We start from the raw sequence: 16,190 nt of genomic DNA on the forward strand, positions 1-16,190 counted from the left end.
GTGTTAATCCCGTCCTGTTCTTTTAATGTCACGCTGTGAACTGAAGCGCTTATCCACTTACACACCTCTGACATAACCCACGCATGAAGCCCACACACACAAGCGCACTTCAAATCTCAATAATCTCACTGTCAATAAAGGTATAATACCAGAGGCATGACACATAAAGCACGAGACTAGGACAGTCTAAACACTGCCCGTTCTCAATGAACAACTCAACGACAAATTATAATTGAGTCACCGAGTCCGAGAGAGAAAAAAGAAACATAGGCTATGCTGTTGGTGAGAAAATAAATGGAGGAATTATGAAATATCTGTCAGAAGTGTAATTCCTCCCAGCTTTGTGGTTTCGGAGTCTCGTGGCAGGGTCCTTCACTTGAGAGAAGATGAATCAACAGTGAATCACTGAAGAGAGGAGGAGGAGGAGAGAGGGACTGGGGAAGGAGGAGAGGCCGGGGGACAGAACTTTCTCTCAGGCATGTGTATAAAATCACTTCAGTCAGTCAGTCAGTCAGTCAGTCAGTCAGTGAGTTTCATCGACACTTTACCTGGATATGAGAGCACGCGCGCGCGGTCACCCGCGAGCTGTCAATCACCTCACGCGCTCACAATCTGCTCGAGAGACTTTATTTCCTGCATTTATTTTTTTAATTCACACGACAGGTATTTGTGTATTTCTCTTTATATAGTGCTCCAGACACACGCAGGCTAATTCAAGAAAAAGCTGTGTGAGAGTTTAGGCCTACTAAATCACCAGGCAGCGCACGAAAATAACAGGGTTGATTTTTTTGTTTGTTTTTTTTTTTAAATTAAAAACTCCTTCAAGCCCTCAAGAATAATAAACGGATCAGAACGGAAACAGGATTTGTCCAATTAAAATGCATCGCTGGAAAGGTAAGTGACAAGCGACTTTGGCTTTTCACAGTTACTTTTGTTTAATTGACAATTATTATTAGATAGGCCTACATATTAAATATAATTATATAAATATAGGCTAATTGTTTGTTGCTTTAGGAGCTTTAAGTCTACAATAGTTTGTGTGTGTGTAGCCTACGTGCGTGTGTGTGTGCGTGTTTTGCAAGGTCGCCAGAAGGAGAAAATAATAGTGAATGAATCTTTAGTTTTCATGCGCATGTGATGCTGCTTTCTATTCTAAAAACTGTTTCTAAAGCTCTCGAATCTTCCAAAGATTGACTCTCTGAAAATCTTCTTTTGAGAGGCCTAAGCAGCCAGTGCAGCAAAATAAGTGAATTTCGTTTTAGTAAGTTAACGAAACGTGTTTACCTCGGGGATAACTTTTCTTTTCATGTAAATTTTTTTAATTAAAATCGAACAAATTTTTGCTCTAAAGGTCAGTTTTTTTATTTGCATATGTTAAAACAATCTAACTTGAAGGTGACATGCTATAAGAATAGCCTACTTTCAGATTAAAATAGTTGTATAGCTACTTTTAAACAAGAGTGTTGTAAAATGAGTAAAGCTAAGTTTATCCAATTTCTTGTGAATTATATTACATGATAAAGAAGAATGTGAAGATAGATTATAGAAATCACAATAGAGAATGGGTTGTTCTAATAATTATGTCAATTAATTAAAAAAGTAGGGATTTTTAAGAAACAAACGTTTTTTTTTCTTCATACAATTAGCCTACTTTTTATAATATAACTTTATAAAAAAATATTTCTAAAAACACAAGTATCAAACTCAAAAACATGCTGGTTTCAACAGTGAGAGAGAGAGATAACCCAAACTCTCACACAAACCTGTTGATTTCATCAGATTTAAAGCATTTAGGAGCCTTTCAAAATAGAAGACTCCTAAATGTCCTCTCACGTTCATTTTTGTCACGTTTCCCCACATTTGTGAAGGCATTTTCATAACCTGTGCACACGCACATACCAAGACTAGTTATGCTTCTATTCTTGTTCTGAAGTGCATGTGGTTCATAGGGCAAACTCACCCCTGTCTTGTTAACCGACACTGATATGAGAAAGTACATGATTCATGTTAGTCAGGGTCTAAACACACAAACCCACACACATACATAGCACCTGTCTTCAGGGAGCCTGTGAAAAGGAGGAAGAGTGTGTGACGAAATGATGCGATTTACGCCTGAACAAAGCAGCAGAGCAGTCTGTCACGCTCACACACACACACATTCTCTTTTTTCGTGTTACAGTTCATTTTGTCCCACATGCACGCTTGCCCCACATGCATATACACATGCATCTATCACACACAGCCCAAACTGCCAAATACACTCAAACGCACACAGATGGTTTTAGAAAAAAAGCCCCAAACCATTAACATGTCACAGCGCCCCATGCATTTGCATTTTAATCCACGCAGAGATGCGGACAAGACAGTAGAGAGAGAGAGAGAGCGAGAGAGAGAGTGTGTGTGTGTATAAGCGAGGTAGAGGGATGAAGAGCTTCAGGAAGTGCAGGGCTTAAGGAGAAAGAGAGAGATGGAGTGATGGAGGAAAGGGAAGAGGGTTAACACAGCCCAGATTCCCTCTAAAAGAAAAAGGAGAGAGCGAGCACAGGGGAATGATATAAAATGAGTTGGTCACGGTTTGAACAGTTACACATGCTGTTTACATTTTTCCCAAATTAACATGGCCCCTCGCTTCACCAAGCCCCTTTCTCTCTCCCACTTCTTTCTTTCTTTCTTTCTTTCTTTCTTTCTTTCTTTCTTTCTTTCTTTCTTTCTTTCTTTCTTTCTTTCTTTCTTTCTTTCTTTCTTTCTTTCTTTCTTTCTTTCTTTCTTTCTTTCTTTCTTTCTTTCTTTCTTTCTTTCTTTCTTTCCATCTCAAACTGTTCCGTTTGAGATCCATATTTGATCTTCTAGATTGGACGTGCAGATAGTTGCTCTTCATTTTGTTATATTTATTTTCAAGAGCGGCTCCTTTTGGGCGACGTTAAATGAGAAACTTGAGTCAGAGAGATGGGGAAATGGCAAGGAGGGGTGGGGGGGGGGGGATAATTAAAAAAAGCAAGAGAGTAAAGAAGAAAGCTAATTACAGAGGTAGAGATATAGTGCACCCGAATTGGACAGAGAAAAAAAGTGGGGGAGAAAAAAAAGCATGAGAAAAAGAACAGAGATGGAGAACGCGTGAGGAAAGTGCAAAGGAAAAAGTGAGGGTTTTTGTTAACGCAGGTTTTATTGTCCATTCCTGCTTTGTTCTGAAGGTCCTTGGCAAAGCCGACGACGTTTCAGGCCAACTTCCATCGATTTAAATTTCAAACTGACTATCCACGGGGAGACTGAGGAGTGTATGTCCTCTTCTAGAGCTCATGGAGAGCAAGTGTGTGAATAAGCTGGTTTGATGTATCTACAATTGCTAGACGTCCATCATGCATTTAACGGATGCATTAACATCCATCTGAGTGCCTTGCATAGTGTGTGTGTGTGTGTGTGTGTGTGTCTAGTCAGTAAAGGAATGCACGTTTGATTGAGTGCAGACTGCACATAAATCTCTACTTTAACTGTACACAGACACACAACATGACCCTGACCCCCTTCACAAACACACACACTCGCTCATGAATATGAAAGACTAGCCTCTTTGTGCACTGAACTGACCAGCCCATCATATGGGCAATATAACTTTATATAATGTGATAGGAGGGAACTTGTTTTATGATATTGCACCATAATGCCAAATTCTTGGTATTGTTGACTGGAGCCTCCAAGACTCGTCTGTTTAGTGTTAACACAGAGGCAACAAATCAGTCAGAAGATGGAAAGCGAGAGGCTACGTGTGCATGTGTGTGAGACAGAGAGAAAGACAGCGCAACTGACTGATATACCGATTTGACATAATATCATTGCTGCCAGCTGTAGGCTCTATGCAAAGACACACACACACACACACCGAGAGAGAGAGAGATCTGTAATGAAAGCCGTGGTTATTCAATAAAGTCGCGGGGGATTCGTTTCAGGGGTTATGTAAATATGCCAGTGCTCTGTTTTAGAGCTGTTGTGCTTACATCCAAATAAGCAATAAGAGAGAAGAACATTCTTCATGTGATTCTCGATAATATCTAATATGCCATGAGAAAAACAGCAGTTCTCATATCATAAGAGTTGAATTGCTCGCTGAAAGGCATCGCTATTATTATTGCTCAAATGTATGGATAGTAACCCTAAGAATTAAACGTTGTGGTGTCAAATCATGCGGATTGTTGAGGAGATGTTTCTAAGCAATTACGACTTCTGCCCGGCGACAATCATCAAAATGACTTTTGTACAGGCAAATTCCACTCGTGTTTTCTTTAGAATTATGGATATGATGTTATTAGTATGTGGCGCCTTTACTTTCGTAGGAAAGAAAAGAATAAGTTATCTCCTGCTTCTCCATTTTTTTTCCAGAGAAAAATACCCTTGTAATTGCATATGTGTCTGATTCATCTCTGAGAGTTTCAGAAGAGAGTCTCTCCAAGCCAAGTCTGCAATCAACATTTAGAGATCTCAATATAAACTCAAATATTTTTTCATCAAATTCTAAAGTCATAAATTGACAACGTTTTAAAGCTCTAAGGCACTTTTGTGCACACTGTAAACAAAATAAGTTGGGATGACTCGGAAAAAATAATCAGTTACATTACATTTATGAAAAATGTATGATGTTCCCAATTTTAAGTAAGCAGAACTATCAAGTTTTGAGTTTTTAGTACTCATGCATGTTAATTGCTCCTAACTTGAAGTACTGAGTTAGCTAACATATACATTTTGATAGCAATTGACATAATAGATTGTTAGTTCACTTTTTTATTCTGAGTTCTTGCTAATCAAATGATTTATTTACTTCACTGTAAACCATAAGTTGTCAGAACTCAAATTTGTTTTAAGTTAAGAAACTATTATTTTGTACACATCAATTTTTATTGTTCTTAACTTGAAATATTTGAGTACACTAATTTATGCATTTAACATAAAATTTTCTCAACATAAATATTTTGCTAGCTATAACAAACTAATTCAGAAAATGCCAACTTAATTTGCTAACATGATAACAATAGCATGGTATAGCACATTAAGCCATGTGACTTACCTGCTCTCAAACCAAGCTCATGCGCCACCCGTCACCATGATGGGTAACTCTCCAAAAACCCTTAACAGAAACTCTTCTAAATTAGCATAGCAAAACATTAATCACTAATAAATCTCCCTTACCATAAATCTTGCAATTTTTTTTAGCATTTACTCTCCCTTTTGAGTTCCATGGGCAAAGCATGCTGGGAAAATAAAACATCCCAGCCCAGTTTCAGTTAAATTAAAGGAAATTAGTTCATACAACTCAAAACAATGAAACAGTTCAGTTAACTTCAAAATATGTCAGTGCTGTGAACTCAAAAGGAAAAGAAAGTTCTAAATACTCATAACAGTTCATTTAACTGAACTAATTTGTTTAATTTAAGTTTGTCCTACTCAAATCAGTATTTTGAGCGTTAGGGTTTACAGTGCAAATGGAAAGATTCCATGGATGTTAAAGGTTCTTCATGGAACCATCAAAGCCGTAAAGAACCGTTATTTATATACTGTACGTTAACAATTGTCTATTAGTATTTCTCCTTGGAAATATAATAGTAGAAACATTTGAGTCATGCTTTAAAAACATCATAGAGAATTCCACAAAGTCCCCTGAGCTCTGAAAGAGAAAACTTGGAGCAATAAAATGTTCCTCACGGTACTTTTATCGAGTTATTCGTTGAAACAAAAGACTGTTATAATAGGAATAAGATGTCAGTCAGTGTTTATAAGACTTTAATGGAAGATGTTAGTGGATCTCTTTTTTATTTGTTACTGTAACACACAGAAACATCATTCAATATCTGATGTTTTCAATAAGCCGATTATGTTGGATCAGGATTTTGGATCCATCTGAACTCTTCCACTCCCGGCTACTTATCTAACTGAAAGACTTTGATGATTATTGTGACCTTGGGTTGAGGAAAAGGTGTGTCAGGACATGGACTGTGTGTGTGTGTGTGTGTGTGTGTGTGTGTGTGTGTGTGTGTGTGTTTCAGGTAGTGTTTTAGATGAGCATTTCATAAGAATTGAAGGGGAATGTGAATGTGAGAGTGAATTAGAGGAGAAAGAATGGGAGAGAGAAAAGAGAGAGGAACAGAGTTGAAAGGAAAAACTGGCAGGGCTAATCGAGGTTAATAAGCTGTTGTTATTTTGGCCGGGGGCAAAAATGAGATAAACCACTTTAAAGCAGGGGAGGAAACATAGGCGTGTGTGAGAAGTAAAAAAAACAACCTGGAGAACTTGACGGGGAATATGAGGGGAAGAAGAGAGAAACAATGTGTGACAGCGAGACAAATGTGTGATTGTGATGAAGAGAGCTGGGAGAAGAAAGGATCGAGAAAAAATGGACATCATGAGGATGATGGGGGGTTCAAGAAGAGGAGACGAACAGAGATAAAAAGGAAAAAGCAAAGGGGAGGAGGTGCACATATTTCACACCTGTTGAAAACACAATGCCTCAAACAAGTAATTACACATCTCTGCCATGTTCCTCTGAATGCTTGACACAAAAAAGAAAAAGAAGAGAGACACTGGGTGAGATGTGTTTGCGCCGGATGACTCCCTGAGGCTCGCACACACACATAATGGGAGCACTGTGTGACCCTTTTCGAAGTTCGAGGTCCATTCTCATTTGCTGCCATTTTCCCAGCGTGATTTCTGAGGACACGGGTCTGAAAGGGTCTCCGGATGGGCACATTTACACACACTCATGCACAATACCAAATGTAACAAATGCACTGGTCTGTGTACAGGCATGTATATACACATAATCCAAAACAGAAACCTACAAACACACTCCAAAACAAAAACATGTCCCAGGGTAGAGGACCACACACACTCACACCCCTGAGCAAAAAAACACACACACACACACACACACACACACACACACACACACACACACACACACACACACACACACACACACACACACACACACACACACACACACACACACACACACACACACACACACACACACACACACACACACACACACACACACACACACACACACACACACACACAAAAAGTGCTGTGCTATTTGTCAAATGATAAAACTATAGATGTACGGTTTACATTTATTGACGCTGTCTGTCAAGCGTTATAGAATTATGTTGATAAAACAAAAAATAAAATAAAAAGAGAATATATCTAACATACACCTTTTTAGGGCTAGTTCACACAGAACACGTTTTTAACAGCATAATGTTTTCTGTTTGAACCAGTCCTAAAAGAGTGTGAAAGATTTAAATAATAATAATGTCAATTTATGATATTGGAGTTTATATTGAGAACTCTAAATGTTGATTGCAGACTTTAGTACCTTGGCTTTGAGAGATATTTACGTTCTCTTCTGAACACATATGTGATCACAAGGGTCTTTTTCTCTGAAGAAAAAATGGAGAAGCAGGAGATAAAACTGCGATATTGAAGAGATCTCGTTTTTTTCGGTCCTGTGAAAGTAAAGGTGCCACATACTCATAACGTCATCATTGTGAAATCCATAATTCTAAAGAAAACGTGAGTGGGATTTGCCTGAACAAAAGTCAATGGGCATAAATCGCAAGTCTGATTGCAGAAAAGTTCAGACACAGTTCAGTAGAGCGAAAAAAAGTGCAATGTGTAGAGGATTTTTAAAAGTTGAACTTATGTGTCTCATTTTCAGAATGGCGTGTCATGCGCAAGAAATTTCCCGTATATTTGAACTGACTGGCGTTACATTCAATGGTCAAACATGTCTGTCTAACGTGTGTTTACATTGAAAAACAATGGAAAAGTAGCGCAGTAACATGCATTCTGTTTGAACGGCCCCTTAAAAATAACAGTTCTGTATTGGCATTGATGGTTCCATGAAGCACCTTTGACATGCACAAAAGGTTCTTTATAGTGGGAAAACATTCTTTAAGCCATGTTTCCACCGAAATTACCCAGAACAATTTTTCCCAGGAACATTTTCCCCCCTAGACCTGTTTCTGTGTGCGTTTCCATCACGTCTAACATGAAGACATGACATGAAGAGTAACATGAAGATTGGGCAAATTAGTCCGGTGACGTAGGACTGCGCGTGACTTTCCAGTTCCAGCTGGATTTCGTCCTCCGCATATAAAGCCTGAACCTCCTCATCGATCCTCCATTGTTGATTAGAATAGCAAACAACTCTTACGGCACGCACCACAACAGACTTTTAAAAATGGTGGTTGAAATAAAATCCTGCGTGGAGTAAACCAATCAAAATGCTGCGTGAACTCAGCCAATCAGCATGTTCAGCGCCCAAGTCCAGCCGTGAAAATTCCTAAACTTTGAAAAAGTATTACCTCGTGAGCAGGGACTTTCTGAGGGGGACATTTTTCCCACAAGTATTTTGCACACAAGAAAGAAAAATGGCTCTTTTATGAACTGTTCACTGAATGGTTCTTTGAGGAACTGAAAATGGTTCTTCTATGTGGAATCGCTGCAAAAAAACTTTTGGAACCTTTATATTTAAATGTTATTCAATTGCAAATGCACTTGCTTGGAAATTTGGGTCACACTTTAAATTAGGGTCCAATTCGCTCTATCAACTACCACTTTTGCCTAAATAAACTCCTAATTTACTGCTTATCAATAGTTAATAAGGTAGTTGTTAAGTTATTAGTTGTTATTGGGTTGGATTAAGGGATGTAGAATATGGTCATATATTAATATGTCCTTTATGAGTACTAATAAACAGCCTATATCCTAGTAATATGCATGCTAATAAGCAACTAGTTATAGCAAGAATTGAACCCTAAAATAAAGTGTTACCATGTGTTGACTTTTGGAAAATGTTAAGTATGGCTCAATATGTTTGGGCCCACTGTATTTATGACTATCATAAATTGATCTCATTAGTGATGAAACAGAAACAGATGTTTTCTACCATTTTGGAAACATTGAAAACTACCAGATTGAGAAACGAATGATCAAAACATTTCAAACATATAGGGTGGGGACTCACTGGAATATTGAGTTATGGCATTTTGATTAAAAATGACAAGGTCAGAAAAGAAAGAATGAAAGGAAAATGCATGGATGAATCCCTGACGATAAGATCAATAACATACATGCCAGGGTGAATTTCATTTCATGCAGAATTTAATGCATTAAAATATTGCAGTGAGGGACATTTTAACAGTAAATATATATAAAAAACATATCGGTATAATATACTGTATGTAAAATTTATGTCAACCTTTTATGGCCCGCTTCAATATGAACATAAATCCCTTTAATAATCCTGTGCAGAACTTCTCTCTCTCTCTCTGTACAAACAAACTGTACCAGAGACCAGTAGCAGAAGCAGTGCCAGACATATCCGCATGAAATTGTAATCTCTATAATCAAAGTATAACATAAAACTAACTGTTTAATTTTGAATACCTCAAAAGAATTACAGTTAAAACCACTATATTACAAAAACGACGCACCATAATGTCTGTGAACCCTTATAAACCAAACATTTATTCAGAGCTGATTACAGACAGATTTTCTCTGCTTGGTGTTATTCCTCAAACAAAATCGCAGTCTTCATTTGTGTTATTTGAGAAATAACAAACTTATTAAAGCATTTTTACAAAACGAAATGGCAAAAAGGAACCAAACAAGAGAATTGGACATTAAGGGCCAGATTTACTAACAGTTTTGAGCCAGAGCAAACCCTCTTTTGACATTAAAAAACTACTGTCAGGATTTCCTAAAGACACACAGAGAAGAATTAGCGCTGAAAAGGCATGGACAGAGTTATTTTTGCATATGTATTTGTAGGAGTTTCTCTTTCAGATGCTAAATTTATGGGAGGACAGTATTTAAATGAATCATGCGAGGTGATTTACTAAGGTTTGTGCTTATTTTCTGGTATTTGCTCCATTATTTACCAACAAAAAAAAGCATGTCTTAAACCAGATGCTAATTTGCGCTGCTCTTGGTAGATTGCGTTAGGTGAGATTGTGCTACCAACACTATATTTGCATTGTTTTAAGGGCAGGTTTGATTTGAGTGTCGTCAGTAGATCATACGCAGAACTTTCTACTCCCATCTGCGCTTTTTTGTAATTGCGCTCACGCTAATTTGTCCTGTTCAGTAAATCTGGCCCTATATTGTCAACTGTGCATTTTCACTGGACTTAACTCCCTGTTTTCCCTGCTTTCTATTCCAGTTGCTCAGGTTGCTCTGCTGCTGTTTTTGGCTGCCCTGGTGGCATGTGGTCAGGCACTGGACCGCACACTCATTCTGTCCAATGAGAGGAGCTCGATTGAGAGAACATACGAGTTGACCAAATACCTGGACCACCAGCTGAAGGAGATCAGAGACACCTATGTGAGTCACAATCTGTTTGTGTGTGTGTATGTGTTGTTAGTGTGTGGCGATGAATCTGACGTTTTTGTTTATAGATATTTTCCTGTGGATGCCCCCCCATCCCCCCCTCCCACTCTCTTTGTATCGCTTTTGCCTCTTCCTGACAGTATTGTGATACATGTTCTAGTTTTATATTTAGCTGTTTATAGTATCACGTAACTTAACTTTTGCCGTGTAATGGTGTATAAAGACTCCTTTCAATAGTTTGATAGCAGTTTTGTTTTCTTGCCAACACCTAATTAATCAACTTAAAATCAGCATGAAAAGAAAATTCACTCTATTTTCTAAATGCATATTATAGACCCTAATGTGAACAGTTAAACCATGCATATGTTCCTTTTTTTATATTTTTATTTAATTTTCTTCCTGTGAAAACGGCTTCTCTCTGGTGAACTATGCAGGACTTCTCAAATCATTTAGTCGATTAAACCCGTCCCTGCATGCTCACGTTCATCTGCCTCCACTTTTGAGTGTAACACCCAATGAACCAAGTAACCAAGTACATAGAACTGAGTTTTCTTTTTCAATTTTCAATTTCACACGGGCTGTACGTCACAGAAAAGAATTGTCTCTGCTTCCATTTCTTCGCAACTTTAAAGGAATAGTTCATCCAAATATGAATATTATCATCATTTACTCACCCTCATGTTGTTCTAAACCTTGACTTTCTTTCTTCTGTGGAACATAAAAGAAGATATTTCTATTTTTTTCAAACAGTTTTAGTTACCATCGACCATCGAAAATGAAAAACTATTCATTTTTGACCAACAAACATGCCAACTAAACCAAAACAAACAGCCAACCTCCCGCGACTTGATACTTTATAGTCAGAGGCAGCTGGTATTTAATATTGAAGAGGACATTAGCAGACTAGAGAGCGTTTTACTGTGAAGCATTGTATAATCTTCAATATGTCATCAATACGCATGTTTATTTAGTCCTCTTTTAGGAGTACACTCTTAGGGTGCGTTCACACTTGTAGTTTGGTTCGTTTGGTCCGGACCAAAAAACAAAAACAAAACATATAGTCCTGGTCCGCTTAGCGTTCACACTGGCATTTTTAACAGCGAACCTAAAGTTACCGAACCAAAGGCATAGGGATACGGTCACAACCTGATTGGTCGGCTTTTATGGCGTATATTTCGCGACGGAGCTTGCTTACCGAACATTCAAAACAATGCTATGTGCTGGATTAAACGCATCATTTTATGCGTGTACATATGGTTTTATTTTTACCAGCTGAGAACTCACAAAGAGCTCATAAAATGTTCAAAACATTCAAAACAGCAGCAGGATTTCCTCCGTTGTATGCAGAAACGAAGATCTGCATATATTGATGAGGCACTTTACCTCCTCGTTGGTCCACGTTTGCCCTCTACTCATTTTGGATACACCGATCTTTCCGCGTCGTCAAATCAGCTAACTTGTAGCGGCATCTTGTGACAGCACGTCCTATTTTTGGTTTGTTTATATGTCTTTTTTCCGTGTGGCATTCATATATCAATCGAACCGCACCAAAGTTTGTTAAGAAGCGGACCGAGACCCATCTTTTTAGTGGTCTCGGTCCGCTTGTTTGGTGCGCACCAGGGTTCGGATGGCAGCGTTCACATATGTTCAAATGAACCGCACTAACCGAGCAATCGCACCAGGGTTCGTTTTAATTGAACCAAACATGACAAGTGTGAACGCACCCTTAAAGTGCCCCTATTATGCTTTTTCAGATATCACCTTTCATGTAAGTTGTTGTCTCACAAAAGAAAGAATCGAACTGCCGAAACGAGTCGTCAATAATTCCAGCCTTACTTCTGTAACTTACATACGTAACAAATTTGCATAATGCCAGCCAATGGTCTTCATTGGCTGCCCACGAACAACATATGTACCCTCAAACACTGAAGCTGGTTTGTGTTGTGTACATGTCAAGAAGACGCTGTTTTCTGCGCTGCGAAAGCAAATTCTCTTTCTAAACACTTCCAAAGGATGAGGATGTGAAGAGTCAATGGTTACAATGAACACAGCGATACATCAGCTGGATAACCTTTTGAAATACTTCTGCTAAGTGTCCATTAATGCAGATTGTAAAGTTAAAGGATGGAGCATAACTAGTTACAAATAACTAGTTCTTCCAATGTTTCATCATCGGACTCGCGGTCGGATTGATAAAATCGGCGTCATCATTACTGTCTTAACAGGGTGTACAATTGCTGAGCTTTAGGAATCCTCCGGAGCTGAGGTTCAGTTATGGTAATGGACGTTTAGCTTCTGAGACACATGCTGGAAGTGGTAGACCAATCGTAACGGACTGGGCCATCTGACCAATCAGTGCTGAGCAGGTTCACAGAAAGGAGGGATTTAGAGAGACCAATTCACCCGACGATATGTTTGAGAATCATTGAACAATGTGGTGATGTGCAATGTATATGTATAAATTAAAGTTTTTTGACCTTTGATGCATGTAAACCTTTTGAAAAAGACCTCAAAACTTAGATTTCAAAATTAGATTTCAATAATCTAAAGAACATTTTTCCACTATAAATAATATTTTGTACGATGGAAGGCATTAAATGTTCTTCATGGAACCGTCAATGGCAATAAAGTACCTTTATTTTTAAGAGTGCACTAGCATATAGATGACAAAAGTATTTTGAATTTGGTCTTACAAACCTAAAATGACATCTAAGATGCAACATAATCAGTGTAATTTTTCTCTAATATCTCTCCTCTTCTCTGGTCCTCAGTTGTCGTATCTTGGGCCCCCATTCAGTGATCCCGGCTTCTCTCCTCCACGTCCCAACAGCTCCTCCCTGTCCGTGCCCAGTGCAGCTACACGTGTGGACTTGTGGCGCGGGCTGGAGAACGGTGCCCGTCTGGCACAGAACCAGCGCGCGTACAGCATTCTTCTGTGTGCCGTGAGGGAGCTGGCGCGCTCCACCCTGTGTCCGTACCTCCAGAGCTCTCTCCTCCACTTCTGCTCCGGCCTCAGCGGGTTACTCGGCTCAATATCCGGCCTGATGAACGCCCTGGGATACACCAACCTTCCACCTTCCACAGGATACGCCACGCCCGCTCAAGGATACGCCCCGCCCATGTCGTCACAGTTTCAGGGCATGAGCGAGAACAGCCCCGCCCCTCTACGGAGTTATGTGCCTCGAAACAAAGGCGCTCAGACGGCCTCGGGTGTGAGAGAGGGAACGACTCGGGCGGATCTCAAGCGGGACAGAGAGAGGGAGAGGGGGAGGAGAGGGAGGAGAAAAGAAGGAGAGAGTTGGGTTGCCAAAGAGGAGGGAGAGAGGGAGGAAGGCATGGAGAGATGGGGGAAAAGGAGAAGACTGCTGAGCATGGAAGAGGAGAAAACGATAAAACTGGACAACAACATGAACTACACAACTTTAAAAGTTGGAGATGGAGACAGAAAGCAACCCCTACTCTTTTCCTCGCCATACCTCCATCCTCGTCGATCTATCCGCTCCATCTCGTCTCCTCATGCCGGTCTCTCTCCTCTCTCGCTCCTCTATCAGTACGGAGGGCCGGCCACTGAGGTTCACACTTTGCTGGCGGCCCCTGTGCTGTCATCACGTCCCACCCCTAATGACTTCTCTCGGAAAGTTGAGGGATTTTGGGTACTGCGAGAGCTGCAGAGCTGGCTGTGGAGATCTGCGAAAGACTTCACCAGACTGAAGAAACGGCTACGCGTTTGAGAAAGGCTCAGGTCTAAAACCTTGTGAGCTGCCTCGCTGCCTTCTAACAATTTGTGGTTGAAATTTCAAGGACAAAAAAGGTTTATTGTCAATAGTCTAGCACAGCTCACACAGAAGTCACATCTAAACCTAGCAGTTTTCTGTTGATCATCTCTGCAAATTCACACGGCCAACTTGAATGTGTGTGGGGAAATCTTTCGCGTTTATGCAAAATTCCCAATTGCATGGATTCCTATTGAAATGACTGGATTTCACCCACTAAAATGTGGCTGCACCTTGAAGCCTTATAAACGAATGATCCACATATATATTATAATCAAGATTTCTAATGCTTCAGCCACCATGTTTAACTTATTTTTTCACTAGGCTTTTAGCAATGCTTATCAGGATTGTCTTATTTGCAAAGGATTTTGGTCAAAACGCATCCATGTCAGGAGCTTGGATGTGAAGCCTTAAAACGCTGCCTGTGGAAGCAGCCCACTAGGTTTTGGAGCAGAGCAGAAATGTGCGTGAAACCGATTGATTCATGCTCTACGGATGGAGATCTAAGGACTTCAGATGGTCACGCTTTGCACTAAATCACCAAACAGAAAAGAGCCGCCAGTACGTCACAGACAAAGGGAAGAGAGCGCTCATTGAGAGAGCGAGACGTGATTCAGCAGAAGGAAAGTGAATCATGTTTGGAGTCATGCAGTAGTGAAAGGGTCAATGGGCAAAGTGGAGGAAATGTGGCATAACTAAAGAAACAATGGAGAGTTTTTTGCTGCCTCACAAACTGAGTCAGTAATGCCTCATTGACACTGAGTCGTCTTTTTCCAGAGACACACAAATACACACCTACACATTTGGAAACAAATGCACAAATCTGATGCTCAGATGGTGTGTGTACGAACAGAAAAAGGGACCACATGAAAGTATATTATTCAAAAGCATCATAACATTTTTGGGTATGGTACCATGGTAATACTGTTTTATAGAAATGTACAATGAGAATAGCATGGTCATTTTTGTAGAAACATGCAGTACTATGTAAATGTCATGGTACGTGAATGTGGTAATAATTCAGTACCAATGTATATATGTATCAAAGTACCACAGTATTACTATGTTTTTGGTGTGGTACCATGATACTACGGTCTTTTCTGGAAGTATACAATGGTAATACCATGGTATTTTTGTAGGAATAATATGGAGTATTATGTAAATACTATGGTATGTGAATATGGTAACCATTTTTTTAAAAGATGGCAGTATTCTTGAAGGTTCATTGGAGTATCATGGAAATATATAGGGTATGAATGACATAAAAAGGACCATATGGCATGTTTTTGTGGGGATGCACCATCTTGGCGTACCATGGTATATATCAGTGAACATAGTTTCATGGCAATCAATCAGTACCATGGTATGTTTTTGACATGGCATACCATGGTATTTTTTGATATAGGATATAATATAAATACCACTTTATATAATTATGATAATCATACAGTCCCATAATATAGATCAAAGTACTATAGTATTACCATTCTTTTACCATGTTACCACCAGTTTTTTTTTTTTTTTTTTTTTACAGATTCTACAAACATGAACATGAGTTATAATGCAGATGAGAGGGTGTATAAATATGAGTGTTTGTGTACAGTCTGTAAACTGATTTCTGTATGTGTGTATATGTCTGTTATATTTATTTAATACTATTTATTTCTCTGGGGTACGACTGTATGATGTCACATGTTTTTTTTTTGAGAGTACAAAAGACCTTTACTGTCTACACTTTGGGTGTGTGTGTGTATGTGTGTACTGTTACCCCTTGAGAAAAAACCAGAGGGACTGGGAGGATAGCGAGAGTTTTATTCGTCTGTCTGAGCGAAATTTATGACCACTCCGTTCTTTCATGTAATCCCACATCCTCTCATCCCTCTCTTCCCCTCTATCTCTCTCTCACGCCTCTCCTCTTCCCTAGCGCTCACCTACTTACACACACACACACACACACACACACACACACACACACACACACACGTTTACTTCACTATCTAAATGGGAACATTGCATAGACTTCTATTGTTAGAAAGG

At 39.3% G+C, this 16,190-nt stretch overlaps 1 protein-coding gene across 1 annotated transcript; it reads left to right on the top strand.

Moving 5' to 3' along the window:
- The first annotated feature begins 150 nt into the window (after positions 1-150).
- Positions 151-15,886, top strand: clcf1 (cardiotrophin-like cytokine factor 1). The gene is made up of 3 exons (XM_079839840.1): positions 151-894; positions 10,214-10,374; positions 13,152-15,886. The coding sequence occupies exons 1-3, from the start codon at positions 879-881 to the stop codon at positions 14,109-14,111; spliced, it is 1,137 nt and encodes a 378-aa protein (XP_079695966.1). The 5' UTR covers positions 151-878; the 3' UTR covers positions 14,112-15,886.
- Positions 15,887-16,190: the final 304 nt, after the last annotated feature.

The sequence above is a fragment of the Gobio gobio genome (genome assembly GCF_949357685.1).
Source record: "Gobio gobio genome assembly, chromosome: 16".
Classification (NCBI taxonomy): domain Eukaryota; kingdom Metazoa; phylum Chordata; class Actinopteri; order Cypriniformes; family Gobionidae; genus Gobio; species Gobio gobio.